The 23,374-nt window shown below is 42.5% G+C and overlaps 1 protein-coding gene across 4 annotated transcripts; it reads left to right on the top strand.

The window, feature by feature from the left end:
- Positions 1–3,772: 3,772 nt before the first annotated feature.
- Positions 3,773–15,320, top strand: BUB3 (BUB3 mitotic checkpoint protein). 4 transcript variants are annotated; one of them, XM_067024427.1, is made up of 8 exons: positions 3,773–3,934; positions 4,401–4,595; positions 5,444–5,513; positions 7,288–7,439; positions 9,982–10,140; positions 12,097–12,274; positions 12,515–12,731; positions 14,973–15,320. In XM_067024427.1, exons 2-8 carry the CDS (start codon positions 4,401–4,403, stop codon positions 14,980–14,982), a joined length of 981 nt encoding a protein of 326 aa, XP_066880528.1. In that variant the 5' UTR covers positions 3,773–3,934; the 3' UTR covers positions 14,983–15,320. The 4 variants fall into 4 exon arrangements, with proteins under 4 accessions (XP_066880528.1, XP_066880527.1, XP_058907876.1 ...); XM_067024426.1 differs by having other exon boundaries at positions 3,860–3,934; positions 13,732–15,320; XM_059051893.2 differs by having other exon boundaries at positions 3,895–3,981.
- Positions 15,321–23,374: the final 8,054 nt, after the last annotated feature.

Below are 23,374 nucleotides of genomic sequence, written 5' to 3'. Positions count from 1 at the left end.
GGTGGAATTGATTGTCCGGCTAACGCGCAGGTATTCCCGCTTTTCCGTGGAAGAGCTTGCGGGCGGGCGTCAGAAGAGGTCTGGCTCTCCCCACGTGGAAGGTGGGGCGGGGGTCAGAGGTTAAAGGTTGGGACCTTGGACCCGCCGAGGCGGCACGTGGGCTGGAGGCGCACCCCTTTCCACTAGCTGGTGCCCGTAGTCTCCGCGCGGCGGAGGCTCACCTCGGCGGGGGTCCAGCTCCGGAGCGCGCGCGGAGAGGTACAGATGGGGGCCGGCAGGTTTCACTGCCGAAGCGGTTGCCTCCCGGAACGAGCTTCTTTCCAGCCCTGGGAGCGCCTCGGGGTTGGCGGCAGCAGGGCGGCGTGCGACGTGGTCCAACCTGTGACAGGAGCCTCCTCTCCGAGGGCACAGGGCAGGTGGGGCGGCGCTGCCTGGATCAGGTATAGAGCCCGGTTTGCTCGTCCCCCAGCCTGGCGCGACAGGCTTACAGCCGCTCACAGTTCCCGAGCCGCGCGGTGCGGGAACTGGTCGCGGAAAGGCAGCACTTCGGCTGAGGAGGGATGAGGCCCGAGACTAGGCAAAGAAAGCGCGGGAGGCAAAGGCTCCTCCCTACAGTTTTGTTGTTGTTGTTTATAGTTTGCACTGTGCGTGGCTAAGGGGCCGGGTCGCGGGCAAGCACGCGGCAGCGGGCACTGAATGGAACCTTGGTGCGCGGTTTGCGCGCCCACGGACCTCGGCGCCCCGGGCACCTGCTGCCTCACCCTGGCTGGGCGGGCGCGGCACCGAGAGGACAGACGCGCGCGAGTGTCGTGCAAATCACAGTCTCGCAGTGTTAGGTCGCAGCCACCTGTTCCTTGCAAAACGTCAGAAAAAAAAATATTGCCTGAGCTTTGAGGATGCTGATGGTTCGGTGTCACGTGGGGCGAGCTGCCGGGTCCTCCTGCCTCCAGCCCCGGGCTACTCCTTAGCCGCTGCAAAGGTGTCGGGAGTCGGCAGTGCGGAGCCCGGATCCCATCGTCTAGAAGGGAATATTTGCGTGATAGAGCTGTCTGTTTGAGCCGAGAGGCATCGAAATTATCTGCATTTTATGAAAGTATGCAGGATATCTGTTACCCGTCTATGTGACCCGCAGTGTCATATCTGAAATGCCTGGCGTCTTGTCCATTTGTGAGGTCATATTTTTTAATGTTAGATTTCATAAAATTCAAGAACACATGTGCCAGTGCTGTTAGGTCAATTGCATTTATTTCATTTCAGCTGAGTTCAATTCAATAAATATTTACTGAGCCCTAGTACTTGCTGAAAACTATGCTAGATATTGGCTAGTCAGAGAGAGAAAACAGAACTGACATTGGTTCTGTTTTGTTCTGATTTATTTGGTACACATATTTCAATGAAGTTTTCTCTTTCCAGATAACCTGCTTTAAATTTTTCTTTCCTCTCAAGTTGCTATTTGAATATTCCATGCAGAAATAACCAAGGAACTACTTGTATAGGAATATTTCACCCATATCATTTTTGTCTGCGCTTCAATAGATTACGTTTTTTAAACAGAGATGATGGTTTTAACAGTATTGGGTCACTATATCCTTCTTGGGCTTACTTCCTTCATAGGAAGTTGTTTCCTGTAGGCAGTTAATGGCAGAGTGGTTTTTGCCCTTAAGATTTTAGGGATGATCCTTTTCCAGTTTGTCATATAGCGGGTACTTCACTTTTTTTTTTTTACTAATCCAGCCAGGAATTAGTAGTCAAAGGTGATCCAACAGTGTGATTAGTTTCTAGGAATTCCTCTTTCTTATAGGTAACTAAGTACACACACACACACACACACACACACACACACACACACACACACGGCTTTGCATTTGGATTTGAAATGTTCAAGACTCCATTGTGGCCAGATTTCCTATCTCAAGACTATCAATTCATTTGAATAAGCAGCAAAATCATCAGCCTCCTTTCAGGCTCTAAACTGGATTTAGAAGATTGACGTTTCTTAAAACTCAAATCAAGTCCGGCTGCAACTGCCTGCCCAGAGGGACCTGAATCATACACACACTGGTTAATGAAATACGCTTAGATTTTATTAGTGGATAATTCATGCTCAGAATCTCGAAACTAGTAGAATTAAATAAACAACTGGGAGAGGGAACCAAATAAAATTATTTGGAGATAAAATTATTTAGCCAAAATTAGAATGGAGGCAAGGCACTGCACTTTAAAATTCTTAACCTAGCCATTAAGTTGTTGAAAGAGGAGAGAGAACCAAGTATCAGGACTGGTGAGGAGACAGGGCAAGAATCTGTCCTTTTGACAGGAATATCATCAATACACCGGGCAGAAGGGTGGTTGTTGTGTGTTTACTGTGTCACCATTCATAAAAAAGTGCACCTGAGTCAGCATATATGAATGCATAAGGACCAACAACACTTTTTCTCTATCAAGGTACCTTAGAAATTAAACACTTTAACCTCAGCAGTTTCCTCCCACTTCATACAAGATCATTTAATAACATAAGATTTTTTTTTACAAAAGCCTGTGAAAAAGACGTTATAGCATGGATTAAATTGAAAATTTTCAGTGCACTTTTGATATTCAAGAGTAACTGAGTCACAGCATTCTAGTTATAAATTAAGTATTGCTTTTCTTTCATGGAGACCAAATTATTTCTCATTACAGGAGCAACGTTCTTGATTGTCCTATTTCTGGAGGATTCTAGAAACAGAAAATCCAGCAAACTGAGCCTGCAAGTATGGCGAGTTCTTGGGGTGGGAGGGGGTGGATGGAGAGAACCTTGTAGCTGTCATTTTAGGGCCCTACTTGAACATATGTCTCAAAGAGGCTTTTGAGCTTTAACACACTGGAGAGTAATCATTTGTTTCTCAGTCTGTCCAACCTTCCGAACAAAGAGTTCCTCAAGAGCAAGAATCGGTCTGATTAATGCATCTTCCTGGTTTTCTCACCAGCCCTGGCATGCGCTGGGTGCTCAATAAACATTTGCAGGAAAATGGAATGAAGAGATAAGCAGAGTATAAATATGGATGAGTATCTCTAAGGTCAGTAGATCTTCGACAGTGGGAAATGTGAGAGCATGGTTCATAGGTGGAAAGTCCAGGAAAATGAGAAAAAAGTAGGGCAAAATATACACTTCATTTGAGCAAATAGTTTTTTCTCCACTCCAGTTTTGGTCAACTTCATGGGCATATGCATGTGCAGTGAAAGGGAGACTAATTTAGCTCTCTAAAAGTACTGACCAAGGGCTTCCCTGGTGGCGCAGTGGTTGAGAGTCCGCCTGCCGGTGCAGGGGACACGGGTTCGTGCCCCGGTCCGGGAAGACCCACATGCCGCGGAGCGGCTGGGCCCATGAGCCATATACAGGCCGCTGAGCCTGCGCGTCCGGAACCTGTGCTCCGCAACGGGAGAGGCCACAGCAGCGAGAGGCCCGCGTACCACAAAAAAAAAAAAAAAAAAAAAAAAAGTACTAACCAAAATAAGGTTTTTGTGTCTGAGAGATTAACTGAGATGGGGAGGGCCCCAAGAGTCAACTGGAAAGAGTATCTTTCCCGCCTACTATTCAGAGGACAGGCCAGACGTCAGCCCCAGGGAGACTACATTTCCCAGCGTGCCGCACAAGGACGGGCGAGCGCGTGAGCGCAGCCTTGGCGCGGTGCTCTTCGGGAGTTGTAGTTTTCACTCGTCCGGCACCGGCACTGGCGCCTCAGCCTGGTGGTGAAGAGAGGCCACGTGATCGGAAAAGCCGTCGTTCACCTTTGTGCCGGAACAGGTTGCCTGGGCTGACCGACGCCCGGCCTCCGGGGCGGACCAATCGGCTGCCTAGAGAGAGACGCTGGCGTTTGAAATCAGCCAATGGCAGGCATCGGGTGGAACTTCCTCTACGCTCCCTCCGCCCGGCCTGCGAGAGCTTCGAGGGAAGGTAGGCGGCGGCGAGTGGCGGCGAAGTTGCTTCTGAGGGAGCCTAAGGTAGCGGGGGGAGGCGGCCGGGCGCAGTAGCGAACTTTCTGGGGACCCCTCCACCCCCGCCCCGGGCCCGGAGCTGGCGGAGCCGTCCTCTGGGAACCGGTTCCTCTTCCACAGCTTTTCTTTTATTTCAGGAGCACGCGGGGCGGCAGGCCTGGGGGGTAGGCCGGGGTGCAGGAGCCCGCGGCGGGCCACGCTGGAGGCTGGAGTTAGGGGTGCGGGGGCGGCGGCGGCGGCCCGGCCGGTTGGGGGGCTTAGGAGGGGCGGCGGGGGTGGGGTGGGGGGAGACGAGGCCGGACCGCGGCGGGCGCGGCCTTTCTGCGCAGGCGCAGAGGCCGTGTCTGCGGCCTTCCCTAGGCCCCGCCGTCGGCGAGTCTAGACCCCAGACCCTTGGGGACTCTCACTGGGCGCTTGTTCCGTAGATGACCGGTTCTAACGAGTTCAAGCTGAACCAGCCACCCGAGGACGGCATCTCCTCGGTGAAGTTCAGCCCGAACACCTCCCAGTTCCTGTTGGTCTCCTCCTGGGACACGTCCGTGCGCCTCTACGATGTGCCGGCCAATTCCATGCGGCTCAAGTACCAGCACACCGGCGCCGTCCTGGACTGCGCTTTCTACGTAGGTGTCCTCCGCTTCTGCCCCCCTTTAATATTCTCGGTATGGTGTTCCTGGTCAAGAGTGCCCGTTTTCCGTTGTTGGGCTTTTGTCGGTGGGGTCATTTGGATAGCTCCCCTTCCTTCCCCCAACACTTAACCTTGAGCCCCAGGTACTCTTTTTTTGTTTGTTTGGTTTTGTTTTTCTGGGTGTGTGGGGTTTTTTTTTTTTTTTTGGCGCTGGGGAATTGCAGACGTCAGGAATTCGGTCTCCCCTTGGGTTCTAATGGCGTAACCGTGCAAACCTTTTGGACGTAATGTGTTTGAAACTCACAACAAGACAGTAACATTTGGCTGTCTTGTGAAAAGAAAGGTCTGTTTGCGAGTACATGGGAGCCTGTTGACTGTCAGCCAGTGTGGCGAACAGTTCTTCCTTAATTTGCTGGCGTAGTAGTTTTCTCAGCTCCTTAAGTTGCTTTATTTTTTGTACTGTTTTTTTTGTTTACAGTGAGTAGCTGAGCCCAGTGTACCTCTCGTCCTGAGCATAAACTGGATAGTTGGCTGTAGAAACAGGAATTTTTTTTGGGGTTTTGTTTTGTTTTGTTTTGCGGTACGCGGGCCTCTCTCACTGTTGTGGCCTCTCCCGTCGCGGAGCACAGGCTCCGGGCGCGCAGGCTCAGCCGCCATGGCTCACGGGCCCAGCCGCTCCGTGGCATGTGGGATCCTCCCGGACCCCGGGGCACGAACCCGTGTCCCCTGCACCGGCAGGCGGACTCTCAACCACTGCGCCACCAGGGAAGCCCCAAAACAGGAATTTTTAAATGCTTTTTAAAGCTCTGTAAGTTTTAAATGACTTGCAACTTTATTTTATAGGATCCAACACATGCCTGGAGTGGGGGATTAGACCATCAATTGAAAATGCATGATTTGAACACTGATCAAGGTAACATAGCCACATTTTTACCAGTTTAGTGTTTTCTTAGTTAGTGCTTACTTGTAAATGTTTATTCGCGAAGAGTAGTTCCTGAATTGCTTAGTTCCTAAGTTGCTTAGATATAAGTAAAAATGGCTTGAATTTAGGACTTTTTCGTTTAAATGATAACCATTACATTACAATCACAAAATATTATGCATGTATTTTATCAGTGAAACTCATGATCTCCATCCACAGTCTTTACATGAAGTGGCACTTAAGTATTTGACCTTTCCCTTGCCCTCAGAAGGGGACTGAGTCCTGCAGTGGACTATCTTTCAGTAGGATTTTTCCAGGACAGTGCTGATGTTTCAGCGTTCTCTTTTCAGAAGCTAATTTAGTTTAGACTGAAGGAAGATAGGTTTTTAAAAATTTAACATTATAAAATAGCCAACCCTGTCTAGATACCATGTTAACCCTGCTTGTATAATTGTTTAGTATAGAATATGCTTCAGTTGCATTTATTGAATGAAGGACAAGATAACACCTTTTCTTTTAGTTAATTTCTAAGAGATATGAAAAAACTTACCCACATTTTTATGGTGACTTTGGAGCAGAGTAGAGATTGGAATGGAACCGGAATACACAGAGTTCTCTAGTGGAGGTGTTTTTTTTTTTTTGGTATATGCATACGTTAGACATGGATGTACTTGAAGGACATGGCAAGGCACAGAGATACGACTAACGAGGATGAGTTGGACAGTGGGAGGATGGATAGAGGATAGACACTATATCTTATCAAAAAAAAAAGATCCAATCAGAAGAGGCTTTTGCATGAAAGCCGTTTTGTCATGTAACTTACAACTGCAGATGTTTGGTTTTGTTTGCTAGCAGCTTATTCTAGATAGGAAGTTAGCTTGCAGGTTTAGGTTCTATTTGTTTGAAAACTCAGGAGAAAAAAAGCACTGAAAAGCAAAGGTTTTTGATGTTAGAGACCATAATTAAGGGAATTAGCTGTTTATTCTCAGAAGGTCATTGCTGAACTTGACGAGATACCATTTAAACAAGAAAAAAAATGTATGTTTTTAAACAGGTAGTTTTCCTCTTTGAGGATCAGGGCCACATATTGATTGTTCTTGGTCGTATCCTTAGCATGTGGTATAGATTTTGGCACATAGTAGACATTTAGTAGATGTTCGTTGAATGAATGAATCAGATAGGGTGAAGAGTTGAAATTGAGAGGAAAGAAATTGTGTATTAGAAATTTGACCCACCATGAAAACCAAGTGGGTTAATCATAAGACTTCCTGCCTTCCTCATCCCCAGCTCTCAGATAAAAGTTTCTTTGAAACATCAGCTTAATGTGATAAGTTTTATCCAGATCCATTCGACCACAGTTCTCCATTCATTGGTTCATTTCAGCAGGTATATCTTGAGCACCTACCGTGTATCAGAACCTGTACTAGATAGTCAGAACTATAGAGTTAAACAAGGTTCCTGATTTGAAGGAATCTAGAGTCAAGTGAGGAAAATAACAAATATGCCACCATTTTAATGTAATCTGAAACTGAAGTCAGCTTTTGGTATTACCATGTCAGTGAATCAAGCTATGCACTGTCAGGTGAACAGAGATGAAAGGTTGACTTTTCGTAGTCCTGGAGAAATTTTTCTGTGTGGAGTAGTTCCATTGAGTGGGTGGAAGCGGATTCGTTACAGTGCAATGAACGTTTCCTTCTATTGTTCACTTGAGGAATCTTTGTTTAGTAAAGCTAGGAGTGGTTTGTTGGTTTGTTTTTTCCTACAGAAAATCTTGTTGGGACCCACGATGCCCCTATCAGATGTGTTGAATACTGTCCAGAAGTGAATGTGATGGTTACTGGGAGTTGGGATCAGACAGTTAAATTGTGGGATCCCAGAACCCCGTGTAATGCTGGGACCTTCTCTCAGCCTGAAAAGGTAGGCTTTTCATATTCGGAACAGGAATTATGGTCCTTGGGGTGGTTTGACTTGATACATGTTTGATGAATATGATGTTGAATTTAGAGGTTAAGAGTTGATGAGTCTATCTTACAAACTCAGCTAAATATGTGAAGGAAAACTAATTTTGGTATTTTGGTCAACATTTTCTGTCAGTTGTCATATTTGTACTGGATAGCACTAGTCCTAAACCCACTTCCATGTATTAACGCTTTCAGTCCTAGGGCTGAGAAGCAACTTTTCAGAGAAGTCATTTAGCAGAGACTGAACTTTTCAGAGAAGTCATTTAGCAGACTGTTCCATTGCCTTCATTTGGGTTTGACGGCCCCAAACCAGGAAGTGGAATAGAGCGTCACTCATTTTCACTTATGACCTGAGGTTTCTCTTGAGTTGACTATAAGAGGGTGAAATGGGTTATCGTATGAAGTTTAGTGAAAAGGATGTCCTATATTCCCTGGCTTTTACCATTTATTTATTTTTAATACTGACAGATGTAGTTTGCAGGCTGTAGTGAAGGAAGCTTCTTAAAACTGAAACTTTGTGTATTATTGTAACCTTTTGATCTGTACAGTGGAAGTGTAATTGGGCATCCTTGCTGTATCCTTTATCAGACTTTATCAGGTGGTAGTTAATTTTAAAGATTGATTGTTTTAGCAATTTAAAGGTATCCTTCACTTGAGTCTTATTTCCTCAGTGTAAATATACTATCCAGTTCCTGTTAGCTGTCCTTATATACTGTAGTGCATCCAAAGAGCCATTATTTTTGTCACATCACATTCGAATCTACTCCTGGCAAGACCTTTGTTCAGAATAAAATAATTGCATTGTTTCTAGTTTTGATTTATGGTTGCATGTAACATGTTAAGAGCTGTGATAAATTGCTGACAGAATATCATATAATGGACAGCCACACTGAATCAAGCTGCTTATTGGTTCAGCAAGGTTCATTATGTCACTTTTTTTAGTACTGTTTTTGATAAATGTATATACCTAGTCAGTAGCATGACAGTGTTTTTACTTGATTTATGATCCGTGGGGATAGAAACCACTTTTAGAAGCTTGTGTGTCACCTGTATAGTAAAGATTTAAGATAAAATTCCCATTCTGATTGTACTGTTGTCAACTGATCTCTTTCTGTGTTTTTTTAAACTTGGTGTTTCATAGGTCTTACGTTAATTTCTGTTTTTCTGCAAACATGTTTTCTGAATAAACAGCGGTAAATCTTAGTATGTCTCTTATTGAAATACACTTGTGTTAAATCTACTGTTTTGAATCTTTTAAATTTCCTGTTTTTCCCTTGGTCAAATTAGCTGTTGAATTTAAAGGCCAGATTGTAGAGACTATCGGGTCCTTACATTGTGAAACCCAATTTGTTTTTTTCCTCCGGGCTGGTGGTATGTGGTTAATGTATTAGTGATTACTAACCATAAGGTTTACTTACTGAATGTTAGTGAGATGTCTTACCATGTCATGAGGCCTCTTTATTTTTTATAATGATTTTTCAAGTTTTAAAATATTAGATTAGAGTTGCTTATTAATTGAAAGTAATGATCAGGGCATAGTTATATACCTGAAGTCTAGACTTTAAAAAAATGATTTAACATGATCAGGAACATATGTTTTGCCACCATTTTCATGAATTGGCTATCTCTGTTTAGTCCCCAGATAACATATTTGAAAATAAGTAACTTTAAATGCTTATTTGCAGGAAATTTTGTGGTTTGTCTTAAAGGAGTGTTTTTGTGGAAGTTGTTTTGATATTGAAGAAAAGGAATTTTGAGGGGGAAAAAATAGATGCTTTTAGGGAATAAAATGCTTTTAAAATTTTCCCTAAAGATAACTCTGTTTTGAGTGTTCGGTATGACGTCAGGGTATAAGAATTTGCCTTGTTATATGCCAGACCACTATCCTTGTCTTTTAATTTTGAGTTCGTATGCCACCAAAAGCAACTAAGAAGCTAATTAATGATAGCTCTCTCACTCTTCCTGGGAAGGCCTATTTATTCAGTGTGACAGCTGAGAGAGTCAAGATTTTTAGAGTTACAACATGAAATATCCTTCCAGAAGGTGGTCATAGAAAAATAACTTTGAAAATGATTGTTTTATGAAAAGCCAGAAGCCCATTGAAAGGTATCTTGAGTTGTTTTTATGGCTTTATTATCTCCTTTTTGAGTATTTTCTACAATTTTATATTGTTACTGAATGAAACAAGAAGGCTGTAAAAACTGTTTAATAATTTAACTTGTTTTAGTAATGAAGAGAATTGTTTCAGAGATGCTTTAGGAGAGTTAATTAGAATGTGCATTATGTGATACTTGGTTAAGTATTAAGAATCTCTTGTGTTTATTATTTTGTGCCAATTGGTTTGTGTAACTGTAGCATTTAAAATTTCGTACCTGTGTTTGTGAACCTGATCAGCTAACTTTTTTTATGGTTTTATGATTAGTGGACTTTATCTTGGTGCAAAATGCCATTTGCAGGCAAGCAGATGATTTTCAGCAAGGTTTGGTCTTTCTTGAAAGGTGTATACCCTCTCAGTGTCCGGAGACCGGCTGATTGTGGGCACCGCAGGCCGCAGAGTGTTGGTTTGGGACTTACGGAACATGGGCTACGTGCAGCAGCGCCGGGAGTCCAGCCTCAAGTACCAGACTCGCTGCATACGAGCATTTCCAAACAAGCAGGTACTGACCTCTCTTCCCTGTGCCTGGGGAATTTGAAAATAAGAGGATCTTATATGATAATGATTTGGTCACTGTCTTTTAAAACTTTGCTTTTTTTTTTTGAGTAGTGATTTAGAATTTGTTAGATTTAGAATTTGTTGTAAATTTTTGACAGCCTTTTGTTAAAAGGTGGTGTGTTACCTCAATTTTAGAGAAAGCTTTGATGGTCAGAGAGGATAAGTAATCTGCCAGTGTTTAGAGTAGAGGTTTTCAGATTCCTTGGTGATCCTAGTCCAGGGTGCTTGACAGGTATACAGTTATCAGAGAGAGTTTTGCAGGTATTTAATTTACAAACCAGTGAATTCAAATTTAAATCTGGAAATTTAGGCTTATGGAATTTGCTACTCTCTCTCTCTCTCTCTCTCTGTCTTTTTTTGTTTTTGCACCTCTCTTTGTACCCTAATGCTAATGGAGTTTAGTCAGTCTGCTAGCAGACCTGTGTTTTTCTTTTCTAAAAGAATGCCATTGAGGGTTGAGAGGCGTTGTCCCTCATATAATGACGAACAGGGTAGGTCACCCTTCCCATCATCATTACTAGATGAGATGACACTTTATTAATCTGCCCTTTCCTCCCCAAACCCTTAAAGTGTGAAGGGAAGTTGGTGGTGGGGTCAGCTGCTGTAGGAATTTTACAAGAGGAAAAGTCATTAAAAACAGTGGATATCTTTGGAATCTAATGGCTATCCTTTTTTTTTTTTTTTTTTTTTTTTTTTCTTTGCGGTACGCGGGCCTCTCACTGTTGTGGCCTCTCCCGTTGCGGAGCACAGGCTCCGGACGCGCAGGCTCAGTGGCCGTGGCTCATGGGCCCAGCCGCTCCACGGCATGTGGGATCCTCCCGGACTGGGACATGAACCCGTGTCCCCTGCATCGGCAGGCAGACTGTCAACCACTGTGCTACCAGGGAAGCCCTAATGGCTATCCTTTAGTGCTTGTCAGAAGGCTAGTACCTCAAATGGTGATCAAAATTCTTCTTCTCAGGATATTGTAAATTTCCATTGAAGATAAGGAATTGGAGTTACGTGAAACTTTAAATAGATTTTAAGTGCATGATTAAAATATGCATGCGTTTATGAATGTTGTTATGTCTTCTATCTAAAATTTTCCATCAGTTTATTTCCAGTTTATAATGGAAGTTTAAAAGTAACATTTTACCGATTTTTTTTCCTCCATAAGTAGTTTTTTAGGAGTAAATCTTTTTCATACCTTGGAGAATTAAAAATGCAGATTTCATTTCATTTCAAATAAAAATGCAGATTTATCTTCATCTCTTTCTTTGTTACACTATTTTGAGGCAAAGTGAGGAAAGGTTTGAAATTATAAGCCACTTTTGAACATCGCTGAAAATCTGTGTGGTTTGTGTGTACACTTGACTTGCTGTAGTTAAATGCGAGAGGCAGGATGACCAAGGTGGAAGGCTGGTTTTCCACTTGGTTTGGATTATTGGTGCCTCAGTGAAGGAGACACAGTTCTTAGAGTTGTTAGAGGTGAGGAGGCGTAGGGCAAAGAAAAATATATTACAGCTGATGGAATGAATTCGAGTCCCCTTCTGGACAGGACAACAAATAAATGATATTGAAACACTTTAAAATTCCTGTTGAGGTTTGACAGAATAACTCAACATTTTTGATTGCAGTGTGCAGGGTACTGGTAGAATGAAGAAGGCAAGTGATGGTGGCCTTTTATTTATTTACTTGTAATAAAACAGGTCTAAGTGTTCTTAAACTTTGGGAGTGATCGTAACTATGTTAGTACAGCTCAAACACGTGGTTAAAACCTGGCCGTATTCTCTTTTCATTTTAGAAATAATCATCTTTCTTTACTGTGGGCTGAATTTGGGAATTGGGTTGAATTTGGGAATCCAGGCCTTGTTTTGGAAGCTGGATTCACCACTTTTGTCCTCTGATTTCCTTTTGTCAGGGTTATGTATTAAGCTCTATTGAAGGCCGAGTGGCAGTTGAGTACTTGGACCCAAGCCCTGAGGTACAGAAGAAGAAGTATGCCTTCAAGTGTCACAGACTGAAAGAAAATAATATTGAGCAAATTTACCCAGTCAACGCCATTTCGTTTCACAACATCCACAATACCTTTGCCACAGGTATGCTAACCTGTATCTAGTTGTTAAGATAATATCATTTTGCTATTAATTGAACACTGTACGTTTGTACTTGGACAGAGCTTTAAAAAATTGTGCTTGCTTTTTATGATATTTAAAAGGAAGAAAATCTGGTGTAATACTCCCTGGGGAAAATGTGACTTCTGTGAAAATGGTTAAGAAAATGGTTATTTTTGTATCTGCTTTTAAGAACTGTTGTAACTCTTTTGAAATTACTTGCAGGTGGTTCTGATGGATTTGTAAATATTTGGGATCCATTTAACAAAAAGCGATTGTGCCAGTTCCATCGGTACCCCACCAGCATTGCGTCACTCGCCTTCAGTAATGATGGGACTACACTTGCAATAGCATCATCGTATATGTATGAAATGGATGACACGGAACATCCCGAAGATGGTATCTTCATTCGCCAAGTGACAGATGCAGAAACAAAACCCAAGTGAGTATGCTTCACCTGTATTTGAGCCTTTTCTTGCATTCAACCCAGGATTTATTAATTTTTCTAAATTCATGAATAGCATTGTTGATGCCTCCTCGATATTACAGCTGCCTCTAGGGTTGGAGTTGATTTTATCTTGTTCTCCCAAGCTTTCAATATCCGTAGGTTGATAGACGTCTGATGGATAAAATTGTGCCTAGTTGTTTTGTAGAGAAGAATGTCAAACTCTCATTCTTCTTGAATAGGCACTATTATTTGAATCTCTGGAGTTATTACTAGCTCATTGCTTCAAAATTAAGTTGAGGAATTCAAGAATAATTTCTTTTAGCAAATTCTATTTAAGATATTTAAGAATTTGAACTACCAAAAATCTTCCGTCTCCACAGAGGTTGTTTCTTTAATATTTACACAAAATGAATGACCTTCAGGTCTTACTGGAAATTCAGAGTAATGTGGCCTTGCCTGCACTGGCAGGTTTCCTTAGTTTCGAAATTTTCATAGATGTCTTTGGCTCTTGGTTGTAACTGCTGACAGAGAGGAACCATTTCCATTTTTTGGTACCTAGGGCAAAGCTTTTTACTTAATTACCTGCGCCAGGCTTCCAGGCTTAAGGGAAATCTGATACTTAGGCACTTGTTTAACCATAAAATACCAACCCCCAAGAGTCTTTGTCCTGTTCCGTGTCCCTGTCTACTCAGGCCCTGGAAGGAAGTCCTCAGTAAATATTTATGGAATAACTGACTGTTTTCAGGATTCCTGTACCTCTCTGAGTTAGAATGGTAGAGTCCCCTTGCTAAATTGGTTGAGTCCCTGAGAAGGGGGCAGACTATTAAATACTCAGTATCATGTGTGCTTTTACAGGTTTGACTTTAGAACAGGCTTAGCATGTGAAGCCTGTTGGATAAAGGGCTGTGTTTGCATTTAATCTCTCACTTTTGTATCTCTTGTCCTGGCTGGCCATTTTGATCTCATGCTGTTCTTTTTTCTTTTGAACTTGTAGGTCACCATGTACTTGACAAGATTTCATTTACTTAAGTGCCATGTTGATGATAATAAAACAATTCGTACTCCCCAATGGTGGATTTATTACTTTTAACAAAGAAACCAGGGAAAAATTTTAATTTTAATATTATAAGAACCTGAAAATATTGGAAAAGAGGTGTTTATTGCTTTTTTTAAAACACACTTTCTTTAGTGCATGAGATGGTTTGATGGTTTGCTGCATTTAAAGGTATTCGGACAAACAGAATTGGAGGGCAGCGACAGCACTTTTGAGAATCAGTTTTGACCTTGATGGTTTTTGTTTCCATTGTGGAAATAAATGTTTGTGAATAAATGTAGGTAGTAAAACCCCCTTTGCGTTCTTTGTGGACCTTAAATGGTGGAGAAAAAAGCTCTTGAGCCATTTGTTTCTCTTGCTGGTTATAGTTGCTAATTCTAAAGCTGCTTCAGACTGCCTCATGAGGAGGTTAATCTACAATTAAACAATATTTCCTCTCGGCCGTCCATTATTTTCTGAAGCAGATGGGTCATCATTTCCTGGGCTGTGAAACAAAGCGAGGTTAAGGTTAGACTCTGGGGAATCAGCTCATTTTCAATCTTATTAGGGTGCAGAAGGAAAACTAATAAGAAAACCTCCTAACATCATTTTGTGACTGTAAACAATTATTTATTAGCAAACAATTGATCCCAGAAGGGCAAATTGTTTGAGTCAGTAATGAGCTGAGAAAAGACAGAGCATATCTGTGTATTTGGAAAAATAATTGTAACGTAATTGCAGTACATTTAGACAGGCATCTATTTGGACCTGTTTCTATCTCTAAATGAATTTTTGGAAACATTAATGAGGTTTACATATTTCTCTGACATTTATATAGTTCTCCTGTCCATTTCAGTTACCCAGCCACTGGTGATTAAGGTTAAAAAGAAAAAAATTATAGTGAGAATGAGATTCATTTCAATACAATGCCCTGAAGCAGAACATGAACTTAGATTGGCCTATTCTAGGTAGTTCCAAATAGTATTTTTGTTGTCACACTTTTTGTTTTTTATTTATATTATTTGCAAATGTATGTTTCTGAATGGTACTTGGACCTTTACTGAAATTTATTTTATCCATGATGTATTTTTAAAAAATTCTTCTGATACAGAGAAAGGTCTTAATTTTTATTTGTAAGTATTTCAGTGAAAACTTAGTGTAAGTCTGAACCCATCTTTTGAAATGTATTTTCTTCATTGCAGGTCCACCTAATCATCTCGTGAAAGTGGTTTCTCTATGGAAAGCTTTGTTTTGCTTCCTACAATTACATGCTTATCCCCTAAGGGATGCGTTATAGTCATTGTGGACTCGTAATTTAGTATGTGGATTTCTCTGTTTTCTGTCTTGCAAAAAACTTGTCTGTGTGCCCTTTCATACCGACTGTGTGTAGGATGAGGAGTCTTTGTGTCCTTTGGCAGTAGTCGGAAGAATTGTTTTTCCCCCCAGCAAAGCCCAGTTGCTGTGTATGAGCAGCTTGAGCTCTTTTTGTAAAATAACCTAAACCTGTTAATTCCATGCTGTCTAATAAATCAGAGATTCAGAACCCTTAATGTTGGATGTTTTTAAATGTTGGTAATTAATGCAATTTACTTCATAAAAAGGCTTCTGTAAAGCAAAACTCCCTTCATCAAGGGCCTGGTGGGGATGACATTGTACCTTTAGGTCTACACTGCCTCATTTAATTATGTCTGTTCTGATGTACTTTGGGGATTCAGTCTTGGATAAAGTGATCTGTTGGAGTTCTGCCATTTCCCTTGTGCCCTCTCGCTGGATCAGCAGGGCCCTCGAGCCAACTGTACAGCTTCACGGGACGGGCACAGACTGTATGGCAGCTGCCGGGCGCCTTTTGGCATGACTCTGTCCCGGTAGTGCTGGTGCAGCCGGGCTCCTGCAGCTCACCCAGCCCATGCTGATGCAGTCAGCGGGCGCACTTGCAGCCAAGTGACAGACCCGTCTGTACTTATCCATCAAGTGCTAAATCAAAGTGAAGCCCTTGGGATGGTAAATAATGTAATAGCCAGATACTAACTGATGGTATTGGTTCTTTAGTGTGATTATGTGCTTTGAAAAGTCATAACCACTTGGTTGAGGACAGAGCATAAATTTAAAACATTGTTTAGCTGAAAGAGAATTAATATAGTATTGTAAAAGGTGACTAAATTAAGGCAATGTGGGGGACCTGGTTTTGAGGGCATGGTGTGGCAGAGCTTTTTTTTTTGTCTTTCTATTGCGATGTCTTCATGTCTCTTGAAACGAATGTATCTCACCTTAAAGGTGTCTGCTGCCTCTTCTGTGGACCTCTTCACCAGCTCTTCTTCACAATTGGCCTGTTTTATGATTATTGCCACCTTTCCCCTCACATGACCCAGGTGTAACACCTTAGCATTTTCGTTGGTTTCCCTTACCCAGATTCTCTTTTCTGTTGTTAAGTGTCTCTTCTGTTTATCTTTCTTTTCTTTCTACTGCTACTATCCCACCACCTTCAAGGGTCCCCTCTGCCCATCTAGTGGAGTGCAGCAGCCTCCAGTCTGGACCCTAAATCCTCTGTCTTCTAGAGCAGTGACTTTTAAACCTTTCGGTTGTGACCCAAGTAAGAAATACATTTAAACCACAGTCCAGAACACACAGAGGTCAGTACAGTATGTACAATGGTGACAATTGTGTAAAGCATCACTTGCCCTTTGTACATGTGATACATCAGTTCCCTTCCTTTTTTTTTTTCTTTTTAGGAAATTCTGGTTATGGCCCTCTGAATGGATTTTATAACAAATGCCTTACCACCTCTAATTTGAAAAACAGCTCTATACCACACAAAACTTTTAAAACTCTTGCTCTTTTTTATCATGCTGTGCTTGAGACCCTCCAGTGCCCCCGTTCCCCTTCATTCACTTTGTAAGACTCTATGCTTCTTCCAATGCCTGCAGGTCACCAGGAAGGGACTGCTGACTTGAGTCAAGGTACTCTTAAAAGAATGGGGGTGGAGCTGACCTTCACTGGGAATTCTGACAGGTAGATGGGAATGTTCTGGTGGCTGCAATATCTGGTTCTGAGTTCCACCATGTAAAAACTTAAAGGTATGTTAGTTGTGGGGGGAACTCCTTTGTTCTGGGGGAAATCCATATGAGACAGCCTGAATCTTGGAGTCTAGCTTTTGAACCTGGCTTTGAATCCCAACTTTGCTGTTTAATTCATTGTATCACTGGCCAAGTTAATTTCTGAGTAGCAGTTTTCTCATCTGTGAAATGAAAGTAATAGCTAACTCATGGAGTTATAAATGAATATATAAAATGTTGATTAGTGCATGCCTGATACAGTCATTGCTTTCTTAGGATGAAAAAATATTCAGTCCATTGCTCTCAGTTATTAGCTGACTTTTCAGGTTCTTTTCTTTTCCATAAATTAATGTTCTTAGATATCTGTGGGATTCCAAGTTCTTAAATTGGTCAGTACATTCATCTTTTTTTTTTTTTGCCGAACGCGGGCCTCTCACTGTTGTGGCCTCTCCCATTGTGGAGCACAGGCTCCAGACGCGCAGGCTCAGTGGCCATGGCTCATGGGCCCAGCCGCTCCGCGACATGTGGGATCCTCCCTGACCGGGGCACGAACCCGTGTCCCCTGCACCGGCAGGCGGACTCTCAACCACTGCGCCACCACGGAAGCCCTATTCATCTTTTTAAAAACATTTATCAACTGTTTCAAACATTCAGAAAAACTCGGAATCACATCTATAAACCCACCATCCAGATTTTAAAATGTTAATATTTTGTCATATTTACTTCTCTTTGTTATAAAATAAAACGTTGCACATATTTGAAGCCTCGTTTGTACCCCTGTCTCACCACATTTCCATTTTCCATTCTTAAGTATTATACTCACTTATGCCTTTATGCTCGTGAAGTATCCATATACAGGCAGACCTCGGAGGTATTGTTGGTTTGGTACAGACCACCGTGGTAAAGTGGGTATAGCAGTAAAGGACTCGCACGAGTTGTCTGGTTTCGCAGTGCATATAAAAGTTATGTTTAGACCAGTCTGTTAAGTGTGCAATAGCATTATGTCTAAAAATCCGATGTACATACCTTAATTACTTTATTGCTAAAAAATGCTAATCGTCATTTGAGCCTTCAGTGAGCTGTAATCTTTTTGCAAGAGTATTATCAAAGATCACATGTTTATAGATCACCATAACAAACATAGTAATAATGAAAAAGTTTGGAATATTGTGAGAATTACCAAAATGTGACACAGACATGAAGTAAGCAACTGCTGTTGGAAAAATGGCACAGATAGGGTTGCCACAAATCTTCAAATTGTAAAAGAAAAAAACCGCAACATCTGCCAAGTACAATAAAGTGAAGCGTGATAAAACGAGGTCTGCCTGTATATGTTTAAAAAAATTTGCATAAATGGTATACTGTTTTCTATTCTGGAATGAACCGACCCCTATTTGACATCAGGTGTTGTTAATAAGATGTAGAAGGAAAGGGGTTTTTTTTTTAGGCTATGGTGTGGGCTGCATGCAGGATCATAGTTCCTCGACCAGGGATCAAACCCGTGCCCCCTACAGTGGAAGTGTGGAATCTTAACCACTGGACTGTCGGGAAAGTCCCCCTGAGTGCCCCCCTTTCTTGAACTATGAGATCAGTCACTATGACAAAAGGAATACCAGTTCTCTGATGTTGGGTTTTCAAGGGTGAAAACTGCATAATCTAACAGTGGTTGTTCTTTCCCCAAGAAAATAGATGAGTGTGTTAATAGTACCCAATAGGTTAGGTGTATTAAAAATAGAACATCCTTGTTGCCATCCAGAAGGAAACCATAGCTCTAGTTTCATGGTTCTTCTCTCCTGTGACTTCCCCTCCTCAGTCTTTGAAGTGTCTCTGGGTAGCCCCTCTTTCACTTGGGAAAATACTGATTTAAGCTACTAGGACTAGTTGCAGCAGTTTTCCTTTCAAAGTGGCACCTGGCTACGTTGCTTTGGGACTAGCGCTGAGAGAAATGAGAGCTGCTGAGCCTGGTGGCCACAAATACTGACTGGACCATTACGTACAAAGGCACTTTGCCCTTTATCAGTGCTGTGTTGCAACAATGCTTTCATTTTGACGGATGCCCACAGAACCTGTCATGCAGCTGTCGTGGGGCATTGGCTTCTTAGTTGGGAATTATTTTGTGTCCTGATGTAAAGAAATCAACGTAAAAACTGCGCTCTACTGTGATTTATAGAGAGCTATAATTGGGGGAACATGCATGAGTTCGCCTCTGCTTGTTTAGTGTAACCGGATTTGGCAACCAGCTCTCAGAACTTACTTTAAATGAAAAGCAATTGGTGTTATTTTGTTTTGCTTTGTTTGAATGCAGCACTGGTGGGATGGCTCTTCCAGTTGCCTGGCTTGAATAGAGAAACGGAAAAAGAAATGCTTTGCCTTACTGAGCAGGGTGTCAGACTGAAGTAATTGAAGGCTCATTTCCAGTGGTTTATTTCATTAACTAATTTCGCAAGAAATATTCTTTCACCTCTGACCATCCTAGCTAACTTTGTGCAGTTAACACAAACCTGAGGAAGCCGTGCAAATTACACCTACTGGTCTCAGAAGCACCTAAGTTTGCTTTTCCAATGTGGTAATGAAGTACCTTTCATCCCTTTATAGGACTCTGTTATAGACTATTGCAGTAATTTAAAATCTGTGTACCTAGACTCCTGACCTTGTTATAACATCACTTCATAATTCTCAAAATACTTGGCTCTTGAAGATTTTCTTAGCATCAGCCATGTATTCTTAAAGAGCCCAGATGATTTGTCTTTGGTGTTACATTACCCATATGTCCTCAGCCGGTAAGCCCTAACATTCTTACTGAATTGCCAGACAGAAATCCTTCAGTTTTTTTCATTATTTCACAGCTTCACATGGCAGTCAGTTATTAGCATTCTCCATTTAAAGAAATGCCCTTGTTGGGAACAATGGCAACGTTTGCCTTCAAGCTTTGGGTGTAGAAGCGGCCCTCCCTCCGCCTGGGTTCACTGTTAGTTCATCAAGATCGCTGGTGATACTGTGGAGAAGCACAGCTTTCCATATGTGACTAATGTGAAGGTGGTCGTGGAATGGAGGGCAAGGATGTTACCCATTAGGCTGTGACCATGATCGTTGCCCTTAGTTGCTGTGGTTCATCAGGTGAACATGGACCTCACTTACCAGCACCAGTTAGAATGGGCACTGTTGATTCAGAGCTTGGTACTTCCTTGCTTACTTCACTGTGTTAATGGAATGTGCTCTGTTAAAATGTTGGGCTTCCCCTTTGCTTTGCGGTAAGACCTACCATTTGAGCCATTTCTACACATCCTGTGCTCGTGCCTGCCAGGCATTATCCACAGTTAGGTTTGGGACTCAAGTCTGAAGCTGTTGAAGAGAAAGAGAAATCTCATTTATGTGGACTTCACTATCAGAATTTGTGATAAAGTGACTTGTCTTAGGAGGAAAAGCAAATGAGATCAGAGGGAATATATTTAATTCTTGAAGGGAGACTCCTTTATGGAAATTAGCATATGATAATAGTAATATTGCTCATGATAGTAATATTTGGTCTGTCCTTTGAACAGGACTTCTGCCTGAAGCAGGAGAATAACCATCCGCATTACCGGGGTTGGGCACGTTCAGTTTTTGTCAAACACTTTTTGGCTGAAAGTAGTGAAAACAGTTTGGGGACAAGCCTGTGGAAACAAGAGAAAAACTAGCCTCTTGGGATTACTTGGGAAATAGGACTAAGCCGAAATTTAAATTGGGCCATCAAGGCAAAATTTTAATTTGGCTAGAGTCCACATTTCCGAAAAGGTTTTCTTATTCATTATCGATCCAAAATGAATAGAGCCCTGAAGAGGGGATTATTCCTGTTTCCTCTTTTGGCCAGTGTTTAGACCTGTTTTGCCAACCTTCCTGATTGATTTCATCTTTTTAATCTGGACTGGTTTCTCCCTGATTAGAGCTCCTTGTGGAGTGGATGAGAAGAAAAATAGGATTAGGGAAAGTTATTTTTAATACTTGTTGCCTTGAGCAGCTAATTGTAGATTTGCAATTAAAGGGACAAAAAAATGCCTGTGAAAGGTTCTGCTTTTTTGGCAACTCCGGAGAAGAACCTGGCAGGAGAGGGAAGTGGACATGTTGGAGGGAGTGACAGCTGTGCTAGAGGCTAAGCCTATAATATATGTGGGTGGAGTTGTGATTACTTTTGGGAGAAGGGGATTCATCTTTGTTTTTATTGGCTCTCTAGAAATAAAGGTCAGGAACTGGAAACTGAAGAAACCAGTTTGAAACAAGCCTTGTCTGACATATGTGGGAACTTACTGCATGATGGGTATATCCCAACTCCTTGGACACCTAGAGAACTGAGATCTGAGAAGCTTCCTAATGTTGAGGGCCTCACAGAAAACATGGCATCGTGGCTGTTCTTCTAATGTAGTCGTCCATCACTGTCAATTGCTTGCTGGAAAAATATCAGAGATCTCTCACAACAGCCTCATAACCCTCGGGGATCAGAAGCCGGTGCCGGGCTGAAGGTTACCGTGGCGCACACCCTTCAGGGTCTTCCGTTGGCCACTGCTTATAGCTAATCGTGCAGATCTGTAATTCAGACGATACAGTCCTTCACTTTTTTTTGTTGTTCCTTTGTTTCTCTCTCACTTCCTTCTTCCCCTTTCCCTCTCTCCTTTCCTTCAATCAATAGGCAGATAATGAAAGCCGTCTGTGCAAAAGTTGACTTAGGAAAATAAGGCCACTGGTGGGTTTTTGAAATAGATGCTTGGGGCGCCATTGTGCCATTGGTCCCGGCAATGGGGGTGGCAATGGGTAAATCAGCCCGTTGCATGCCCGAAGACCAAGCATTGGCTCTGATGTGGCCTGCGGTATGCCATAACGATTGGGCCTTTCGAGGGCACGGTGAAATAGCACATTTTACTTCCAGTAATTAAAACAAAAGCACAGGCACTGTGCCAGGCAGTAGCTTAGGAGATGCCCTTGTCCTCACTTTGGGCCCAGCTCACATTTAAGCAGAACATACCTCTGGAGGTTCAGAAGACAGTAGGTGTTTGTGGGCACCAGTGGACTGTAAAAAAATGCATCTTAGTAAGCTGATTATTTGGATGGTGTATAGATTTTTCAAGTGTAGTAACTTTGAAGAGGAACATGTTCGGAAAATACTGAAGCAAGATTTCTACCCTGCAATACAACTTCTTGGGAAAATGTGGAGTAGGGTTAACAGCTTTGGGCTAGACGTCAGGAAACCGAGGTCTGGCCCAGTTAGCTGGGCATCCTGGGGTGCGTGAGGGACTTGAGGCTCCAGCTCTTTCTGAGAGGCTCTCTGAGGCTCATCCCCATGCTGACATGGCCTGACCTGATGTCTCTTTCCTTTTGAAAGGCAAAGATTGTCAACTTCTGCAAGTATGGACTTGTTATATTAAGTATTTCAGGGGATGAAGTTTTTTTTTTTTTTTTTTTTTTTTTTGTGGTATGCGGGCCTCTCACTGCTGTGGCCTCTCCCGTTGCGGAGCACAGGCTCCGGACGCGCAGGCCCAGCGGCCATGGCTCACGGGCTTAGTTGCTCCGCGGCATGTGGGATCTTCCCGGACCAGGGCACGAACCCTTGACCCCTGCATCGGCAGGCGGATTCTCAACCACTGCGCCACCAGGGAAGCCCGGGATGAAGTTTTAAAATAAGAAAAACTGAAATGTTTTACCTCTTCCTGCTTAGAGTCCTTAAATGACTCGATAATCATCGCTTCTAAAGGACACTATTTTTTCCATAGTTTTTTTCCACTATTTCCTTCAGTAGTGTTCCTTCTCACAACAAACAAATGAGAGTGATGTTATTTTACAGGTGAGGAAACCACCTGTAGCATAATAAGTGTATGTATGCTACATGAGTGACAGCCAGAGGTGGGGGGAGTGTAGCTCGTGGATACAAGAGTTCGCTTGACCCATCTAAGAGCTTCCAGTCCTTCACAGGATGTGAGTTCTTTAAACCTAGGATGTAACTCTTGATAGAAGTGTTTCTTACTGAGTTTGAGGATGTAACGATGGAAGCCATGGGCACTGACTTTGCCCTAGGTTGAGGGAGAAGCATGGAGAATAGTTAAGTTGATCCATTGGGAAGTCATGCCTGATTTATCCCCAACAAGTTCCTCAATTTATCTTCAACTGTACTCTTCCCTCCTCCGTGCTTATCTCCTCTCTTTCTCTCTCATGCACACACACGCACATGTACAAAACCCACACACAAAATCCTTCTTTTGAAGGATTACTCTTCAAGGCCTGTTCCCACCTCCTGCAAGACACCTTCCTACATTCGCTATATCACATTAATCTCACCTCTTCTTATGTTCCCCAAAGCATACTTTCTTGTATTTCAGCTACAGCACTTATCAAAGCCCCATCTATTTCTATTTTCAGAGTAGATTTTGTGCACGAGTAGTTTCTTATACTGGCTTACGAGCCCCTAGAGGTCAGGAACCCCTTTGTTCACAGCTCCCTCGCACCAAACAGTGCTTTGTATGAAATGGATGCAGTAAATATGGAACTAGATTGAAATTTGTCCAGAGATTTTTCCCCAAGTGCCT

This window comes from Kogia breviceps, chromosome 2 (assembly GCF_026419965.1).
Source record: "Kogia breviceps isolate mKogBre1 chromosome 2, mKogBre1 haplotype 1, whole genome shotgun sequence".
Taxonomy (NCBI): Eukaryota; Metazoa; Chordata; class Mammalia; order Artiodactyla; family Physeteridae; genus Kogia; species Kogia breviceps.
The sequence above is the reverse complement of the archived record's forward strand: the minus strand, read 5'-3'. Positions and strand labels throughout refer to the sequence as shown.